The sequence below is a fragment of the Balaenoptera ricei genome, chromosome 17 (assembly GCF_028023285.1).
Source record: "Balaenoptera ricei isolate mBalRic1 chromosome 17, mBalRic1.hap2, whole genome shotgun sequence".
NCBI lineage: Eukaryota > Metazoa > Chordata > Mammalia > Artiodactyla > Balaenopteridae > Balaenoptera > Balaenoptera ricei.
This window is the reverse complement of record NC_082655.1, coordinates 8,733,015-8,751,970: the sequence shown is the minus strand read 5'-3', so window position 1 is coordinate 8,751,970 and position 18,956 is coordinate 8,733,015. Positions and strand designations below refer to the sequence as shown.

Sequence of the window (18,956 nt, the reverse complement as noted above, 5' to 3'; positions counted from 1 at the left end):
CACTGTCTATTAGATGCCAAGAAAAGCTCAGTGTCCGGCTAGAAAGAAGAGTGTCAAAACAGAGGACTGCCTCTCAGGATATGGGGCAGGAATAGGGTACAGCCAAACACACTGCGTAACACCATTAGCAGAGATCACGTGGTGGTAAAGCCCTGGATTTGAACCCCCGTTCCCACCACTGGTTCAAGACCCATGGCCAATATACCTCACTTTTTTAACCTCTAAAATGGGCATGAAAAAAATACCATCTGCCTTTTAGAAGGGTTAAATGAATTAAATGAGTCAACATATATTAAACATTTTGCAGGTTGTCTTCTACAAATTAGTGTTCAATAAATGGAAGTGATTATGCTACTATTATTAGCACTTTTGTAATTGAATTGTCCCAGGTTCCAATGAATGAACTTCTGTCATATACCTCCTGTCAGTGGGAGCAACTGGGCCAAGTGAGTTTTTAGTTTCTTTTATTCAACTCACTTAGTGTAACATTCTTTTTAATTTAACTCACATACACACAGTCATAGACCAACAACATGGAAAAAATCCATGATTCTACAGTGCGTTCATAGGTCTTATTTTGTGCATTCATTTCCATTCAAATTAACTAATACTCGTGCACCCTGTGTTCAGGCTCTGAGCAGTTCCTGCAAATATATTCCCTTCCAATACTGGTTCATTTGCATAGGAGCAATTGTAGTGTATGTACATGCCATTTTGTATTCTACCCTTTTTACATAATATTATGCATGCATTCGTTTAGGGGGTTTACTATAATTTACTTTTAATTTTCATATCTTTGGACATTAAGGTTGTTTTCAACATTTTGGTAGAATATATTACACAGCAATAGACCTATCTGTGCAGAGAGCTGCTTTTCTGCTAACTTATTGGTTGGGGATATATTTCCAGATGTAGGTAGAAACATACTATACTTGGTTTCATAGACTTGCTATATAGGGCATAAAATAAATCTCTCAGTGTTGCATAAAGATGAACAAATCCTCTCTGGTTGCTATGTCATTGCACGTGGGAAGAACTCCTGATACAGCTTTACGTCACTCACCTGGGCTTCATATTACTTCCAGGATGGGGAGTCCAGCCAATTAGCTCCCTTTAGCAATTGCCGGGTCAGGCAGGATTTAGGCATCCTTTCCCTCAACTTATGGCAAGGGATGTATAGTCCTTGTTAGTGATTCACATTGATTTGGTGTTTTTTTCAACTATGGGACTGGGAAATGGCCTACATAAGAATTTCCTATCGTGGAATTTGGCTTCTTTTCAAGCTCTTGAAAAGTTGTAAAGGGATCTGAAGTCGTCTGATCTCTCCAAATGAGATCATCTACAATGTGTACCATATGTCTGTAAAGCACACTTGGCCCTTAGTCTCTAGGGTTATATTCTAGTAAAGGAACTTGTTAATGCAATGCTCATTAACTGTTTTCTGCCTGGTCCTATGAGACACACGCTTGGGCATAAATTGGTCAAATGCCACGAGTGAGAAAAACGCTAATTAGTAGATGACAGCCAAGCACAGCTTTATTTTCACAGGTCCAGCCTCGCTCTGGCCAAGGACAACCAATTTAGGAAAAAAAAATACATTTACTGCAGGAAGCCTGGAGCAAATGGCATGAAATAAAGAAGCAGACATTTCTTTTCCCCAGATGAAATGAGGCCACGTTAATTTATTTCTACAGGAAGAGCTCATGATGACTTGCTTTTTATGAAATGGTGATCGTGAATCCCATTGTCTCTTAGGTTCCCAGATGCATTTGTGACCTTCAGTTCCTTTCGCAGAAGGTTTCCGGAGGTGTCTGGGTATTGTCACTGCGTGGACAGCCAAGGGCGGGAACTGGCTGAGACAGGTAAGCGCGTTCGCCAGACCCGAGAGCCTAAATGTCACTCCCTGTAAACCAGAAATAGCGGCTGGGCTGCCCTGGATATGGAGGCGGGCGTGGCCCTCGCAGACTTTCAAGGGCGGCCCTGTAAACACAGCTGCTGCTGGTCCACGCGGCGCCTTTGCACACACTGGAAAGAGGTGCCCGGCCCCCACCCCGCCCCGCCCCTGCGCAGATGCAGCTCCAAGCTTGGCAGGTAGAGCCCGGGATGGACTGCAATATCTCACTCTCTCAGCTGTGCTCCCTTGTGCTGTGAACAAACTGTGCAACCGTACATAGCTGCCCTGACTTTGAAAACCATTAAAGCCCTGTTCAGACCCAAAGCACAATGATGCCAGTGGAGGCTCTGGCCTCTTCATATCTGTTTGCACGGTGAGGTCAGGGCCTCCTGTCTGAATGAACCCCTCCCTCCAAACGCTTGCTGTCTTGGCTCAGGTTTGGAGCTGCTACTCGATGAGATTTACGACACCGTTTTTGCTGGCCTGGACCTTGCTTCCACCTTCACTGAGACCACCCTGTACCGAATACTGCAGAGACGGTTCCTAGCAGTGCAGCTGGTCACCTCTGGCAGATTCCGATGTGAGTACTAAGCCCACGGCAGATGTGTGTGTTTCTGCTAGGAGAGAACCACTCGGGTTTCAAGTCGCTGCAGTCTCTGTCCCAGCAAAGTGGGTGCGGGGATTGAAACAATCTCACCAGCATCCAGAACGCATGCTGTAAACACACCAATTGTCCTTTCCTTTACCACGCGGATCTCTCGTAGGCCCCACGAAATGTGAAGTGGAGCGGTTTACAGCCACCAGCTTCGGTCACCCCTGCGCTCCGAGCTGCCGCCCAGATGGGGAGTACCAGGCGGTACAGTGCCAGAGGGACGGGCCGTGCTGGTGTGTGGACGCCCAGGGACGGGAGATCCAGGGGACGCGGCGTCAAGGGGAGCCTCCGTCCTGTGGTGGGTGTCCTCTCCAGGCCTCCTCTCTTGTTCTCGTCAGGTCATGTGACTTTAAGTGTCTCTCCAGACGGACCTCTTCATAACCCATTAATTCCATTGCCTCCTGAGGGTGCCCCCACGGGCCCTTCAGGTTCAACATGATGCAAACCCGTTTTTTTTTTTTTTTTTTTTTTTATAAAGGAACTCCTTTATTTTATTTATTTATTTATTTATTTATGGCTGTGTTGGGTCTTCGTTTCTGTGCAAGGGCTTTCTCTAGTTGTGGCAAGCGGGGGCCACTCTTCATTGCGGTGCGCGGGCCTCTCACTATCGCGGCCTCTCTTGTTGCGGAGCACAGGCTCCAGACGCGCAGGCTCAGTAGTTGTGGCTCACGGGCCTAGTCGCTCCACAGCATGTGGGATCTTCCCAGACCAGGGCTCGAACCCGTGTCCCCTGCATTGGCAGGCAGATTCTCAACCACTGCGCCACCAGGGAAGCCCTGCAAACCCATTTATCATCATTAATTTCCAATACATTTCTCGTCCTGCGTCAGGCATGGTTGCTTCCTCAGGGAGCTCAGAGAATAGTAGAAAAAGAATTAAGTGTACACGTGCCATGAGAGAAGTGTGTGCTGATAGCTGAAGGAGCACAGAGCAGAACGGGGTCAATCCTATCTCGCAGCATGTATGGCAAGGAAACATCCAGGAAGGCTTCATGGAAGAGGTGACACTTGATGAGCATCTTCTAACATAAAGATGTTTCCTGAAGGAGGAAAATAAAGAGAGGCGTTCTCTCTACAAAGAGCAGGAGAAGCAAAATTATAAGGACATAAATACAAAAGGGTCCCGACTTATGATGGTTTGACTTACAATTTTTTGACTTTACAGTGGTGTGAAAATGATACACATTCAATAGAAACAGTGCTTTGAATCTCGATCATTTCCCGGCCTAGAGATATGCGATATGAAACTTGCTCGTGATGCTGGGCAGTGGCAGCGAGCCGCAGCTCCCCATCAGCCGCTCGATTGTAACCCATACACTTATGACCATTCAGTACCCAGACAGCTATGCTGTCTTTCCCTTTCAGTACAGTATTCAATAAATTACATGAGGGAATTCCCTGGCCGTCTAGTGGTAAGGACTTGGCACTTTCACTGCCGGGGCCCATGTTCAAATCCTGGTCAGGGAACCAAGATCCTGGAAGCGTCGTGGTGAGGCCCAAAAAAACAAATACTTACATGAGATATTCAGAACTTTATTATAAAATGGGCTTCGTGTTAAGATGATTTTACCCAACTGTATGCTAATGTAAGTGTTCTGAGCACATTTAAGGTAGGCGAGGCTAAGCTACAATGTTGGGTATTCAATGCGTGTTCGACTTCATGATATTTTCAGCTTACGATGGGTTTATCAGGATGTCACCCCATCACCGTCGAGGAAGATCTGTAATAGGCGTTGGTGAGCTAATGAACAGTGAATCCGCGAGAAGGATAGAGAAAAAACATGTTGGAGTATGTTTGGGGTGGGGAACTCTCAAAGGCAGGGGTAGTAAGGTCTTTCATAGCAAAGCAAAGGCTTGGGGGCTTCATCCTGGAGGGTCAGAGGAACTGTTGAGGGTTTTTAAGCTGGAGAGTGCCATGTGGGGTTTGTGTATAGGGAAGACAGCCCAGGCATTTTGGAGGGCAGATTGTACAGGAGCATCAAGCTGCAGGTAGTGGGGCGTTTGAAGGTCATTGCAGTGTCCTGAAGAGAGATAAGGGGCCTATGTTACTTTCCTGGGGTGGCTGTAACAGATGACCACAAACTGAGTGGCTTAGAACAACAGAAATATATTCTTGTACAGTTCTAAAGGCTAGAAGTCTAAAATCAAGGTGTCAGCAGGGCTGTGCTCGCTCTCAAGGCTTCAGGGGAGAATCCTTCCTTGCCTCTTCCTGGCTTGTGTTAGGCGCCAGCAATCTTTGTGTTTTTAGACAGAAACGTAATTGTTTTATTTTATTTTTAAAAAATTTTTATTGGAGTATAGTTGATTTACAATGCTGTGTTAGTTTCAGGTGTACAGCAAAGTGAATCAGTTATACATATACATATATCCACTCTTTCTTAGATTCTTTTCCCATATGGGCCATTACAGACTATTGAGTGGAGTTCCCTGTGCTATACAGTAGGTCCTTATTAGTTATCTATTTTATATATAGTAGTGTGTATATGTCAATCCCAATCTCCCAATTTATCCCTCCCCACCCTTACCCCTGGTAACCATAAGTTTGTTTTCTACATCTGTGACTCTATTTCCGTTTTGTAGGTAAGTTCATTTGTACCCTTGTTTTAGATTCCACATATAAGCAATATCATATGATGTTTGTCTTTCTCTGTCTGACTTACTTCAGTCAGTATGATAATCTTTAGGTCCATCCATGTTGCTGCAAATGGCATTGTTTCATTCTTCTTTATGCCAACAATCTTTGGTGTTCCTTGGCTCGTGACTGCATAACTCCACACTCTGCCTCTGTTGTCACATGGCTGTCTCCCTGTGTGTCTGCCTCTGTGTCTCGTCTCCTCTTCTTGTAACGACACTAGTTGTATAGGATTAAGAGCCCACTTAATCCTATAATTAAGAGCCCTCTAGAGTAGTAGAGCCTACTCCAGTAGGCCCCATCTTAACTCATTACATCTACAATGACCCTGTTTCGAAAGAAGATCACATCTGAGGTTCCAGGAAGGACATGAGTTCTGGGGAGACTATTCAGCCCAGGATGGGAAGCAATACTGAAGTAGAAGCAGCGGGCTGTGGAAGAGGGTGTGGACATGAGACATGTCACCAGGCATCCCAGTAAGACTCCGTTCCAGGGACTTCCCTGGCGGTCCACTGGTTAGGACTTCGCCTTCCAATGCAGGGGGTGTGGGTTCGATCCCTGGTCGGGGAGCTAAGATCCCACATGCCTCGTGGCCAAAAAACCAAAACATAAAACAGAAGCAATATTGTAACAAATTCAATAAAGACGTTAAAAATGGTCCACATCAAAAAAAGAAAATCTTAAAAAAAAAAAGACTCTGTTCCACCTTGCAGTGAGACCCTGAAAGGTGTTAGCGGTGGAGGGGGAGGAATCCAGGAGCCCTTGCAGGCTTCCAATTTAGGTGAGCTGGATGGCCTGGGCAAGATTTGGAACAGTGAAGGAGGAGTACAGTCTTTTTAGAGGCTCAAAATAGACATGTGTTAATGTTCTTTCAATACTTCCCGGTAAACCATTTGATTTCTCCAACTTAACATTTTGAGTTCTTGGCACAGTATTGGGTACCATTCTATCTGCTAAGTGTGAGGATGTAGAAAAAGGACATTCTGAAGCTCTGCCTTGAAGGTAGTTTTACAATTACACTTTGGTTCTGTTAAAACCCAGAGAATATTGTGCCCTCCAATTTCCAGGTGAAAATGAAGAACTGCGTTCTTCCAAGTTAAAACCAAAAGTACTTCCAAATGCATGGATCTTATATTTTTTTTTACTTTTTCCCTCTGGTGTATCAGTCCTGTTTCCATGGAAACAAATGCCACATGGAACGAATATCTGAATTTTCTTTCTTTTTTTTTTTTTTTTGCCTTGGTAACTCTACATAACAAATGAATGGACAGGATATGCTCTTAATTTGGAAAGAGAGTAAGCCGAGCCGTGAACTTGATTTCTTCCGTACCTTGCTGTAATATCCATTAGAGGAAGCTGCGGCCTCGTGGACGGATGTGTTGTGTGTTCAGATGTTGCCAGTCTTTCTCACTCTCTCTGACCGCAAGTTCCAGCTCTTTCTCTATTGCCTGGTTACAGAGGAAAATTGGCTGACTTCCTTTTTGGCACCCATGTGAACTGAGGGAAAAGAATTATTTGGAAAAGTTGCGGGTGGGTGGGTTGCAAAGGCCTTCTAAGGTTTACGGTTTTATGGAGAAAAATGGAGCTTGCTCCCATCCACCTATGTGACTGAGACAATCGGAGTTTGAATTTAAAATCTTTTCTCTGAATGGGATGACAGTCAACTTAGGATATTCAGATGGGATGACCGTCAACTTAGGATATTCGGATAGAATGACCTGACTATGCATGTATTGAGTTGACTGAGTTAATACTATTTAATTAATAATTTCAAGGAAAGGTCAAGAAGCCTGGGAGAATGTGCTAAGTGTGTTTGCTGAGTGGGCATTATTGTATTATGTTATGGGAAATATCATAATTCCTAAATACTGTATCAATATGTTGAAACAGGAAAATATTTCTAATTATGGGAAATACCAATAGCACTTAAAGTATGGTTCTTATCCTCAAACAGACTACAAACTAGTTAGCCTAGACGAAATGACCCACAAGGCGGAATTGGAAGCCACACGAAGAGCATATAATGAAGCATTAAAGGCCATTAAGAATTCCAGTAGGAGAATACTGGAAAACAACATTTCCTTAAAAACAAATAGGAATTTGTTGGTATAGTAGTTTCCTAGGGGGGCTGTAAGAAATGACCACGAACTGGGTGGCTTAAAATAACAGACATTTATTCTCTCACAGTCCTGCAGGCCAAAAGTCTGAAATCAAGGTGTCAGCAGGGCCGCGCTCCCTCGGAAGGCTCCGGAGTAGACTCCTTCCTTGCCCTTTCCTGGCTTCTGATGTTTGCTGGCAATCGTTGGCATTCATCGGCTTATAGCTGCATCACTCTTGTCTCTGCATCCATCTTCATGTGTTTTTCTTCCCCGTGTATCTCCTCTGTAACATGGCATTTTTTAAGGACATAAGTCATTGGATTTAGGGCCCACCCTCATCCAGTATGACCTCATCTTAACTAATGACATCTGCAGAGATGCTCATTCCAAGTGAGACCACATTCTGAGGTTCCGGGTGGACTTGAATATTGGGCGAGGCAGGACACCTGGTGGGGAGACATCATTCATGGTGGTGAATGTGTGGTCAGGGTTCCAGAAAGTGAGCTGGTGTCTCTGAGCCCAGCCTGAGGGGGAGGTCACCCTCTAATGAAATCTAGGAGAGAAAGTCAAGTCAACTGGAGTCCTTACTCCCCAAGATGGGGGCCACGGGTTCTGCTCAGGGGGAAAGGAAAAAATGTTAATAAAAAGATACAGAGAAGCAAGAGGTATGAATTCGGTCCTTGACTGACTTTTTTCATCTCATTACCAGAAAGATCTGAGGCCTTGTGTCAGGGTTACTGGTGATAGTAAAACCATTTCTCTGTTTGCATCTCTGTTTGCATTTCTCCTGCAGCTGAAGACCAGTCCTGTCCCTCTGAGAGGCGGCGGGCCTTTTCCAGACTCCGCTTTGGGCCCTCGGGCTACTTTAGCTGGCACGACTTGTTCTTGGCTCCCGAGGAAGGACCGGGCTCTCAGAGAGTCACCAGATTTGCCTCATCCTGCCCCTCCTCGATCAAGGAGCTCTTTGTGGATTCTGGGATTCTCCACCCAATGGTACAAGGGCATGATACACGGTTTCCTGCCCTAGAAAGTCTCCTCAAAGAAGCCATCAGAGGGATTCTTCCCTCCCGAGAGCTGGCCCGTCTCGCCCTGCAGTTCACCACCAACCCAAAGCGACTCCAGCAAAACCTCTTTGGAGGGAGATTTTTGGAGAATGTCGTCCAGTTTAACTTGTCTGGAGCCCTGGGCCCAAGAGGTACGTTTAATTTCAGCCGCTTTTTCCAGCAACTTGGTCTCCCAGGCTTCCAAAATGGACGGGCACTAGCAGATCCGGCCAAGCCCTTCTCCGTGGGACTGAATTCAAATCCTGCCACGGAAGCCCCTGAAGCCTTGAAGATGGGTGTTGCTATGAATAAGCCAGTTGTGGGCAGCTTTGGCTTTGAAATCAACTTACAAGAGAATCAAAATGCCCTGAAATTCCTTTCTTCCCTCCTGGAGCTTCCAGAATTCCTTCTCTTCTTGCAGCATGCTATTTCTGTGCCAGAGGACAAAGCAAAGGATTTAGGTGACGTGATGGAAATGGTGCTTAGCTCCCAGGGCTGTGGGCAGACACCTGGCAGCCTTTTTGTCCCATCATGTACTGCAGAAGGGAGCTACAAGGAGGTCCAGTGCTTTGCTGGAGAGTGCTGGTGCGTGGATGCCCGGGGCCAAGAACTTGCTGGCTCCAGGGTCAGAGGTGGACAACCGAAGTGCCCCGCAGAGTGTGAGAAGCAAAGGATGCGCATGCAAAGCCTCTCGGGTAGCCAGCCTGCAGGGTCCAGCCTGTTTGTCCCTTCTTGTACCAGTGAGGGGCACTTCCTCCCCGTCCAGTGCTTCAACTCAGAGTGTTACTGTGTGGACGCCGAGGGTCAGCCTATTCCCGGAACTCGAAGTGAACTTGGAGAACCCAAGCAATGTAAGTCTGTTGGGTATTCAATCTGCAGACTCTGATTCTCCCCTGGGGTCCTGACACAGTGCATTACAGTCGTAGCTAAAGCCCCAACTTCTGTTATGGCAAAATACGCTGGCTGATTTTTTTTTTTAACTTTTAATTTGATATGGGAGTATAGTTGATTAACAATGTTGTGATAGTTTCAGGTGTTCAGCAAAGTGATTCAGTTATACATATACATGTATCTATTCTTTTTCAAATTCTTTTCCCATTTAGGTTGTTAGATCATATTGGGCAGAATTCCCTGTGCTATACAGTAGGTCCTTGTTGTTTATCCATTTTAAATATTATGCTAGCTGATTTAAAAATTGTCCAGAAAAGTCTTGATAGTGTTCACCATTTTAAGGAGTGAATAGGGAGATTTATTTGGCCTTAAGGAACTGCCACATACGCGTCTGCCGTGCTGGCAACAGCTGGTCTCAACCGTGTTGGTTCAGTGATGGGGATGTTCTCTTTCTGGATGATACTTACAAATTTAAGGTTGATGGCGTCTCTATGGTTGTATAAGGTGTTAGATGGAGTTTGGACAGTTAAGGTCTTCCATCTCGGTCTTCGGGGCTTATTAAGCTTCTTAGCCTGACGTACCTGTGCTTTGTTCCTCCCCAGGCCCCACACCCTGTCAGTTACAGGCTGAGCGCGCCTTCCTTGGGACGGTGCAGGCCCTGGTCTCTAATCCCAGCATGCCGCCCACCCTCTCCAGCATCTATATCCCGCAGTGCGGTGCCAGCGGGCAGTGGAGACGCGTGCAATGTGACGGGCCCCCCGAGCAGGCCTTTGAGTGGTATGAACAGTGGCGAGCTCAGAACAGTGGTGGCCAGGAGCTGACCCCTGCAGAGCTGCTAATGAAGATCAGGAGCTACAGAGAAGTGGCTTCCAGAAGCTTCCGTCTCTTTATTCAAAGTCTGTATGAGGCTGGCCAACAAGACATCTTCCCAGGGCTGGCAAGATACTCTTCAGTCCAAGATGTCCCGCTGGCAGTGTTGGAAGGGAACCTGACCCAGCCCGGAGGGAACATCCTTCTGGAGCCCTACCTCTTCTGGCAGATCCTAAATGGCCAGCTCAGCCGATACCCAGGGTCCTACTCAGACTTTAGCACTCCACTGGCCCACTTCGACCTCCGGAGCTGCTGGTGTGTGGATGAGGCTGGTCAAAAGCTGGAGGGAACCCGGACCGAGCCCAGCAAGGTCCCAGCATGTGAGTTAAACCACGAAGACCTGAATTTGTGGTTTTTTAAAAAGGGTGTCTGGTGGGAGTGTATTGTCAAAGCTGGAATGGAGTTTAGAGAAGGCCAGGTACATCCCTTCAACATATGGTTGAGAAAACTGAGTGTATTGGTCAGCTCAGGAGGCTATAACAGAGTAGCAGACTGAGGGGCTTAACCAACAGACATTTGTTTCTCTCAATTCTGGAGGGTGGAAGGTCAAGGTGCCGGCAGACTCGGTTCCTGGTGAGAGCCGTCTCCCTGGCTTGCAGAAGGCCACCTTCTTGCTGTGTATTCACGTGGCAGAGAGAGAGAAAGCTTTGGTCTCTTCATTTTTTAAGACACTAATCCCATCATGAGGGCCCCACCCTCACGACCTCACCTAAAACTAATCACCTCCCAGAGGTCCCACCTCCAAATACCATCCCACTGGGGACTAGGGCTTTAGCACATCCCTTTGGGGAGGACCCGAACATTCAGTCCATAACACCGAGGCTCATAGAAGGGAAGTGATTTCCCTACATCTACACAGTCAGGCATCGGCAAAGTTAATGTAATTCATTTTAAAATTTTCATATAATCGATTATTTAAATCAATGCCTCAAATTTTAACTGGATGTCTTCTGTGTGCAAAGCATTATCTTAGCCCAATGAAGGCTGTAAAGTGAATATGACCTGGCTCTTGCTCTGTATGGCGAATGCTTTAGTAATCTGTCATAAGTTAGGTGCATCGTTTGGTTAACCAGCACATATTATGATGGTTTTGTTACTTATAAGGACACTGCTAGGTGCTCTGGACCTCAGGAAGAGCTTCTGTCCTCAAAGTGCCTTTATTTATCAATACTTGAGGGGGGTTAATTCAAGGGCTAATTGAAGAGCTGCTGAAGGAGGTCTGTGAGTTCAGCTTTGTGGCAGAAGACTTATAACAAAGCTATGGTGTATGACATAAACAGAAGGAAGCTGACTTTGTGTCTTAAACTAAAATGCTTACCACCACATAGCCATGCCATCAGTTTGAAAGAGCAACCAGACAGATTCAACACTGGTATTACCAAAGCAGAATCTCACTAACCAGCAGTTGCTAATTTTACAGGTAATATTATAGCTGTTTAAGTCCAATAAACTCTCTCAATTCATCCTTTGCAATGTTCAACATTGTCCAGACCTTTCTGGCTATTTTTAAAATTAATCAGACTATTTTTTTAATTTTAATTTTTTTATTTAAAAATTTTAAAGAATTTATACAGTTTTTAAAGGTTACAGTCCATTTACAGTTACTACAGAATATTGGCTATATTCCCCATGTTGTACAATTCATCCTTGAGCCTATCTTATACTCAGTAGTTTGCAGCTCCCACTCTCCCATCCCTATATTGCCCCTCCACTCTCACTGGTAACCACTAGTTTGTTCTCTGTATCTGTGAGTCTGCCTCTTTTTTTGTTATATTCACTAGCTTGTTGTATTTTTTAGATTCTACATATAAGTGATATCATACAGTATTTGTCTTTCTCAGTCTGACTTATTTCAGTTAGCATAATGCCCTCCAAGTCCCTCCATGTTGCTGCAAATGGCAAAACTTTATTCTTTTTTTATGGCTGAGTAGTATTCCATTGTGTGTGCGTGTGTGTGTGTGTGTGTGTATATATATATACACATCACATCTTCTTTATCCATTCATCTGTTTACAGACACTTAGGTGTCTTCTTTATCCATTCATCTGTTTATGGACACTTAGGTGGCTTCCATATCTTGGCAATTGTAAATAATGCTGCTATGAATACTGGAGTACATGTATTTTTTTGAATTAGTGTCACTATTTTGACATTAGCCAAAGTTTAGGCTTTAGCAGAAGTGGGTTTTGGGTGATAGGAATATGTGATGAGAACGGTAATGCCCTGGGCATCTTGAACAGCCTGGAGACCCACTACTAGGATTCTCCTTTAACATGTCAAGTCCTAGCAATGGGCTGACCTTCAAAGTCTACACACAGATGTCAGCATGACTGTTATATAAGAAGTCTCATTTACTTTTTGAGATTCTATGGACCAATGGTCAGGTCTCCTACACGGGGACATTCCTATAATTTTAGATGATTTAAGACTGAATTTGGTGCTCTTTGGATCTAATTTTTGGGGCCTGAGTTGCTGATACCAAAAGCACCTAGTAAATTCAGTAGCTAGTCTTATTCACTTTGAGACCTTATTCACCAAAGCGTTGGAGCTGGCCTCAGAATATACCATCTCTTTCATTGAGTAACGAGAGGTTGTGTAGAGTAGACCACCCGGGTGTATAGAATAATCCACTGGGAAGAAAGTATTAGAACTTCCATTTATATTTAGTATTTTATCTCTTCCTTTTAAATTTCTGTTTTTGTTTTTGCCATTAATTGTTGACAGCTGAAACAGCTGAGAAAACTGTACCCAGCACATTATTATACTGGTACATACATATGCTTTATAAATAAAGAAATGCACATGTTTTGCGGGTGCATGTTCAAACTCTTTCGTTGATGGGGGCGTATTATCAGAAGGGCTTGGTGGCCATTGGTTCAGAGCCCTGATGCTCAAAGTGGAGTCGAGCAGCACCAGCACCACTTTGGGAAATTGTTAGAAATTCAGAATCTCGGACCCCACCTGCTTAATCAAAATCTGCATTTCTGCAAGATCCCCAGGTGGATCTAATGCTCCCTAAAGTTTGAGAAGGATGGACCTAGAAGACAGAGCTCTAGGCATCTTGAATCCGGGTTCTGTTACCTCCTACTCTGTGAGCTAGAGGAAGGTCGTTCCTCTTAGTCTTAGTTTCATCTGTAAAATCTGGGTTATGACAGATAACTACTTCAAAAGTGTTGGTGTGAGAATTATAGCAGATAATAGATGGAAAGTGCTAGGTCCAGTACATAGAAAGCCCTCAACTAACTGGATTAATACGACTGACAGTAAGTAAGGAGGTGACCAGTAACTTACTACACACGTGCGGGGATGATGGCTCCTGCCTCTAGGGATATGATGTCAGGTCCTGTCCATATTGCCGTCTCTGGCCTGTTTGCAATTTGCTTTCTTCACTTCATGCGCATTTATGGACCACCTACTGTGTGCACTGTGCCGTGTGATGAGGAAACAATCATGAGAAAGTTATGGTGTCTGTCCTCCAGGGGCTCAGAGACTAGTGTGGGAAACTGACTTGTCATCGGGTAATAAACTGAAATGATAAAACAGAAGTGTGAACACAGAAGACACGATGGAGGATGCCCAGAGAATGGGGCTACTCACTGAATGGGGAGTTGGGGACAGTTTGCTTGGCATCAGCTTCTGGATCATGAGGGATGTTTGCCCAGCCCTTCCTCACAGAGGAAATAGATGTGCCGAGTCAGGGAGACTGTGAAAGGGTCTGCTTTGTTGGGGATGGGTGGAGAAAGGTGGTAGGAAGGGGGGCAGGCTACCTAGGAGGGAATGATAGAAGGAGAGACTAAGGGTAAATTGGGGCCAGATTTTCAAAGGTCTTAAGTGTCCAGTTATGGAATCTTCGTTCTATTCTGAAAGACATGAGCAGTAAGCATAGACTTTTGAATGTGAACTTTTGCTTCAGGGATTCCAAATCCGTGGGATTGAGAGAATAGATTTTTTGATCAAGAACATCCACAGAAATCAATGTCTTCAAATTCCAGATGTCAAGAGTTTCTGGTAATCCTGTGCTCTCAAAAGAATCTACGGAACACATTCACTGTTGAATTCAGTGTGATTGATTGAAATAAATATGGCTGGGTGGCTTTTTATAGTAGTCACAATTTCAAGGACAACATGTACCAGACATGTGCCAACCACTTCAGCTGCCACACTCATAGAATAATTACAAAAACCCTATGGGGTAGATTCCCTGATTATCCCCATTTCACAGATCACAAGACTGAAGCTCAGAAAAGTTAAGCACATTATTACACAGCTGATAAGTGATCATGCTGACATTTGAACCCAGGGGTCTCTGAGAGTCATGCTCTTTCCTTTTCACAAGAATAACCCTCTACTAAATTACAATGTCTCCTTTCAACTTTTGATATCCATCCATCCATCCACTCATCCATCCACCCATCCATCCACTCATCCATCCATCCATCCATTCCCCCATTTATCCATCTATTATCCATCAATCCATCCATCTGTCCATCCTTCCATTTGAGGCAGCTGGTGAACATCACTGGTTCTAGAGTCATACTGACTAGATTGGAATTCTGAAGCAACTATTTGCCAGCTAGGAGCTTGTTTAAAGTTATATGACTTCTCCATGACTCAGTTTGTCATCTGTAACACACAGAAAATAATAACATCATATTGGGCTGTTTAATAAAGTAAATTGTTTGTGTAAATGTTCATAGTACAATGCCTGGCATGAAATAAACATTAACTACTACTAATCTTCTTACAAAATAGATACTCCATAAATGTTGAGTGAATGCAATTGTGGAGACAAAACAGAAAGAACATTTCAGGTTGTGGAAAGAGCTGAGGTGAAGGAAACAGCTGAGGCAGAAACATGTGTGTGAGTGTGTGTGTGTGTGTGTGTGTGTGTGTGTGTCTACATGCTCACATACTTCAAAGGGGTCAAAGGGAGCAACACGAGGTGGATGAATCCATCTGTGATGTCTTTACTCCCCTAGGTCCTGGCTCTTGTGAGGAAGTGAAGCTTCGTGTCCTGCAGTTCATTAAGGAAGCAGAAGAGATCGTCATGGCTTCCAACAGTTCTCGGTTCCCTCTGGGAGAGAGTTTCCTAGCGGCCAAAGGAATCCGGCTGACGGATGAGGAGCTGGCCCTTCCTCGCCTCTCCCCGCCCCGGGAGACTTTCTTGGAGAAGTTTCTGAGCGGGAGTGATTATGCCATTCGATTGGCAGCTCTGTCCAGTGAGTGCCCTGTGCTTCTGGTTTCTTGTTCCTTCTTTGGGGCAAGCAAGAGCTTGAATTAGTTCCTCTTCAGTCATCTTCAGGACTGTGGTTTCCCTGGGCCCATGGGTTCCGGAAAAGACAAAGGCTTTTTGTGATCCCAGCCAAAGCTGGAAGTTTGCCCACCTCTCCAAGATGTCCCGCAATCCTCCAGCAGAGCCCCTTGGGGGCAGGGCTTCACATTTTGTATTGCAGATGGTGCCTGCCGCCCACCTGGAAGCCAAGCATTCTGGTTAAAAGGTTCAAACGTGTGAGCCCCAAATGCTCCTACTCCCCTCATGGCCTGTTCTCAGGCTTCCCTCCATTTCCAGGGATTCAGGAACACCCCTCCAAGGGGGAAAGGAGAGGAACCCTCCTAACTGAGGAACTTCTGGGGTGAGGCACCTTCCTCATGTGAGCGAATCTAATGCAGGTAGTAATTCCAAAAGGCACAACTTAGTACCTGCATATAACAGAAATATGCTCAGAGGACCGACACTGCTCTGGCCTAATAACAACTCAACATTAGTTGACATGTACCTCTGGCCAGACACTTCCTGTGCTAAGCAGATTACCAGATCTTTGCATTTGATCCTCCAACAGCTCCATGAGAATGATGGTATAATCACCATCTTTGATTCTTTTCAAATGTGGAAACAGAGGTTAAGTCACATGCCCAAGTTCACCCAGTTAATAACTAGCGGAGCCTGGATGCGATGCTGGTGGTTTGGCCCCCGGGCCTCTGTCCCATGCCCCTGCTCCCTGGTATGGCCAGGCTCGGAGCCTAGATTGGTCTCATCCCAGGGCCCCATCTCGTCCTCCAGCACCTGCAGCCTGCTCTGGCAGCAGGGTCCCATGTCCCTGCAGTCCTCTCGCTGACCCCGCACCAACTTGGCAGGGAGAACCCATTCGTCTATCTCCCAGCATACCCGAGTTCCCAGCCCCTTGTCAACTTAGCCGATTCCCTGTCAGGGGTTCTCTGGGCTTGGGTCACAAAACAGCAAAGCAGTGCTCCCCTCACAACATCTGTACTGAGATGAAGAGCGCCCACGCCCGCAGGCTGGAGCCTCCCTGCTTTCACGTTCCTGGCATGTCTGCTGCCACCTTGACATTGGGTTTTGCATGTCTTTATTTCCCTAACCACATGTGAGAGTCTCCCAAGAGCCATCTTTGTTTCCTGCTTCTCTCCCTCACCAGCCATCTCTTTTGGAGGACAAGGCACCCGTCTTATTCTTTATATCCTGGGGCCTGGCACAGCACTCAACAGACAGTGGGAACCTGGAAAATGTTGCTTAACCATCCTTGATTCTTTCCTCCTCTTTTTTTCTCTTCTCCTTCCTTCCCTCCCCTCATGCCCAGGTACTTTCTTTCTCTGTTCCTTAGAGACTTGGAGATTCTGCTTTTGGCAGGAAACCAGTTTTTTAAAATTTTGTGCACGGGCAGGGTATGATGTAATCAAAGAGAGGGGGAGGGACTGATGCCCCTTGAGTTGTGATCACATTGGTTAGGGAGGGAAACTTAGAGGAAGGGAGGAGAGAACGGTTGGCACCATAGGGATTTATTTGCTGAATGGTATGATGGCATGTTCCTCAGAAGTCAGGCTAAGGAAGTTCCCCTCCACCAAGCCACTGGCTCTGATTTTGCATGTCTGGCATCACTGGGAAAAAAGGAGGTGTCTGTAGAGAAGGACCAGGGTTGGTCACTTTCCTTGGCATCCCTCCAGATGAGAAGAGGCACGTCTACTGTTGCAGAGGAGAGGAAGCTCTTGGTGTGCAGACCTCCACGTCCTGGAGAGTATGGGGATCGAAGGCCCAGCACAGAAAGAGAGTGAGGTCCACAAAGTGTCTTTGACCATCAGAACCTGGTAGCAGTGTCCCAGGGCCTCGTGAAGGGGAGGGGTGGGCGCAGGAGGAAAGGTAGCTGCTACGCAGCTGTGCCTGGCACATAGTCAACGTGTGATAAATGTCATCAGTGATCACTGCTGTCTCATGTGCCTGAAGACACTGTGTTGACCTCATCAGCTCTGAATGAGAATTCCTGAAGAAGGAGGAACAGTGATTCCATTCCTTCAAACTTCAGCCGGCACTTTTCTTTTCTTTTTTTTTTTGGCCACGCCTTGCGGCTTGCGGGATCTTAGTTCCCCCACCAGGGATCAAATCCGTGCGCGCTGCAGTGGAAGTACAGAGTCCTAACCATTGGACCACCAGGGAATTCCCATCAGCTGACATTTTAGTTTTATTTTTTTTTACATTTTTAGTTTTAATGGGCAATCTGGTGAGTGCCTACCCACTGCTCAGTGAGCCTATTTTGGGTGGAAGTGTTTGTCACATAAATAAAAAGGCTGCCTATGTTGAAACAGGGTCTGTGTGGCTGTTCTCAGGATGGAGCCCACGCGGCCCGGGCTTTGCCAGTCAGGCACTCACATCTCTGCTCCTCTCTCCTGACTCCAGCCTTTGACTTCTACCAGAGACTCCGTGTCCACCTGGGCAAATCCCCACGGGCATCCACCCCTCTGCGGTCCAGCCCCTACGTGCCCCAGTGTGATGCATTCGGAAGTTGGGAGCCCGTGCAGTGCCACGCCGCGACTGGTGAGGGGGGCGGGCGCCCTGGGGAGGCCAAGTGACACCACTTAGAGGAAAGAGCCCGGCCCTGGGGGGCAAGTGAGCTGGACCCTAGGCCCCTGTTTGGCGGCTGGGGGCAAGTCCTTTAGTTTCTCTGGCCTCTGGTTGTCCCATCTGTACAATGGGAGCAGTGGCCTTCTACCAGCCCAAAGGTCACGTGGGTGCTTGCTGAGGTTTCTGGGTGTTGAGGCCTGTGATTGTGGACAGTGTTGGGGAGGGCAGACAGACGGGAGGATGGGTGAGGGACCTTACTGGCACTGCTATGCATGCAAAGAAGGAAAGTTTTTAAAATTTTTTAAAAATTTTTATTGGAGTACAGCTGATTTACAATGTTGTGTTAGTTTCAGGTGTACAGCAAAGTGAATCAGTTATACATATCTCCACTCTCGTTTAGATTCTTTTCCCCTATAGGCCATTACAGACTATTGAGTAGAGTTCCCTGTGCTGTACAATAGGTCCTTATCAGTCATCTGTTTTATATATAGTAGCGCGTATTGCGGGACACTCGGGGCAGGTCCCTCAGGGCGCTTCCTGAACTCTGGCTGTGGCTCTTTTCCAGGACACTGCTGGTGTGTGGACGGGAAGGGAGAGTACGTCCCTACCTCGCTGGCTGCCCGCTCCGCTCAGATCCCGCAGTGTAAGAGGAGCCCCCCCGACCCGGGCGGTGGGCGCTCTAGTGGGGGGTGCCCGCTCCCAGCCTGGGGAGGCTCCGTGGGTCAGCCCTTCAGACGAACCCCTGAGGGCAGCCGGACCACACCTCCCCCAGTCCCCAGGCCTGGAAGACTCTCCCTGGGCTTGGCCCTTCCTAATCGGTGCTCCTCGTTTCCCAGGTGGAGAGAGGCAGCTGCGGGGAGAGAGGGGGCCCCAGGTCTCCCGCTGCATCTGCTCCCTGTGCAGTTTCTGCCACTTCTGTAGTTTCAGCGGCCACCTCACGTCTGGTCTATAGTCCAGCCTCTCTCCTGAGTTCGGACCCGTGCAATCAAGCGCTCACATTACAGCTCAGAGATGATACGTCCCA

At 46.5% G+C, this 18,956-nt stretch overlaps 1 protein-coding gene across 1 annotated transcript in view; it reads left to right on the top strand.

Annotated features, from left to right (window-relative positions):
• The window catches only part of TG (thyroglobulin), a 244,962-nt gene that overhangs the window by 8,463 nt on the left and 217,543 nt on the right, over window positions 1–18,956 (top strand). The window contains exons 6-13 of the mRNA XM_059901660.1: window positions 1,756–1,862; window positions 2,331–2,474; window positions 2,659–2,844; window positions 8,070–9,170; window positions 9,813–10,400; window positions 15,060–15,299; window positions 17,768–17,905; window positions 18,498–18,575. Of these exons, the coding sequence (XP_059757643.1) occupies window positions 1,756–1,862; window positions 2,331–2,474; window positions 2,659–2,844; window positions 8,070–9,170; window positions 9,813–10,400; window positions 15,060–15,299; window positions 17,768–17,905; window positions 18,498–18,575 (2,582 nt within the window). The remainder of the gene's footprint in view (window positions 1–1,755; window positions 1,863–2,330; window positions 2,475–2,658; window positions 2,845–8,069; window positions 9,171–9,812; window positions 10,401–15,059; window positions 15,300–17,767; window positions 17,906–18,497; window positions 18,576–18,956) is intronic.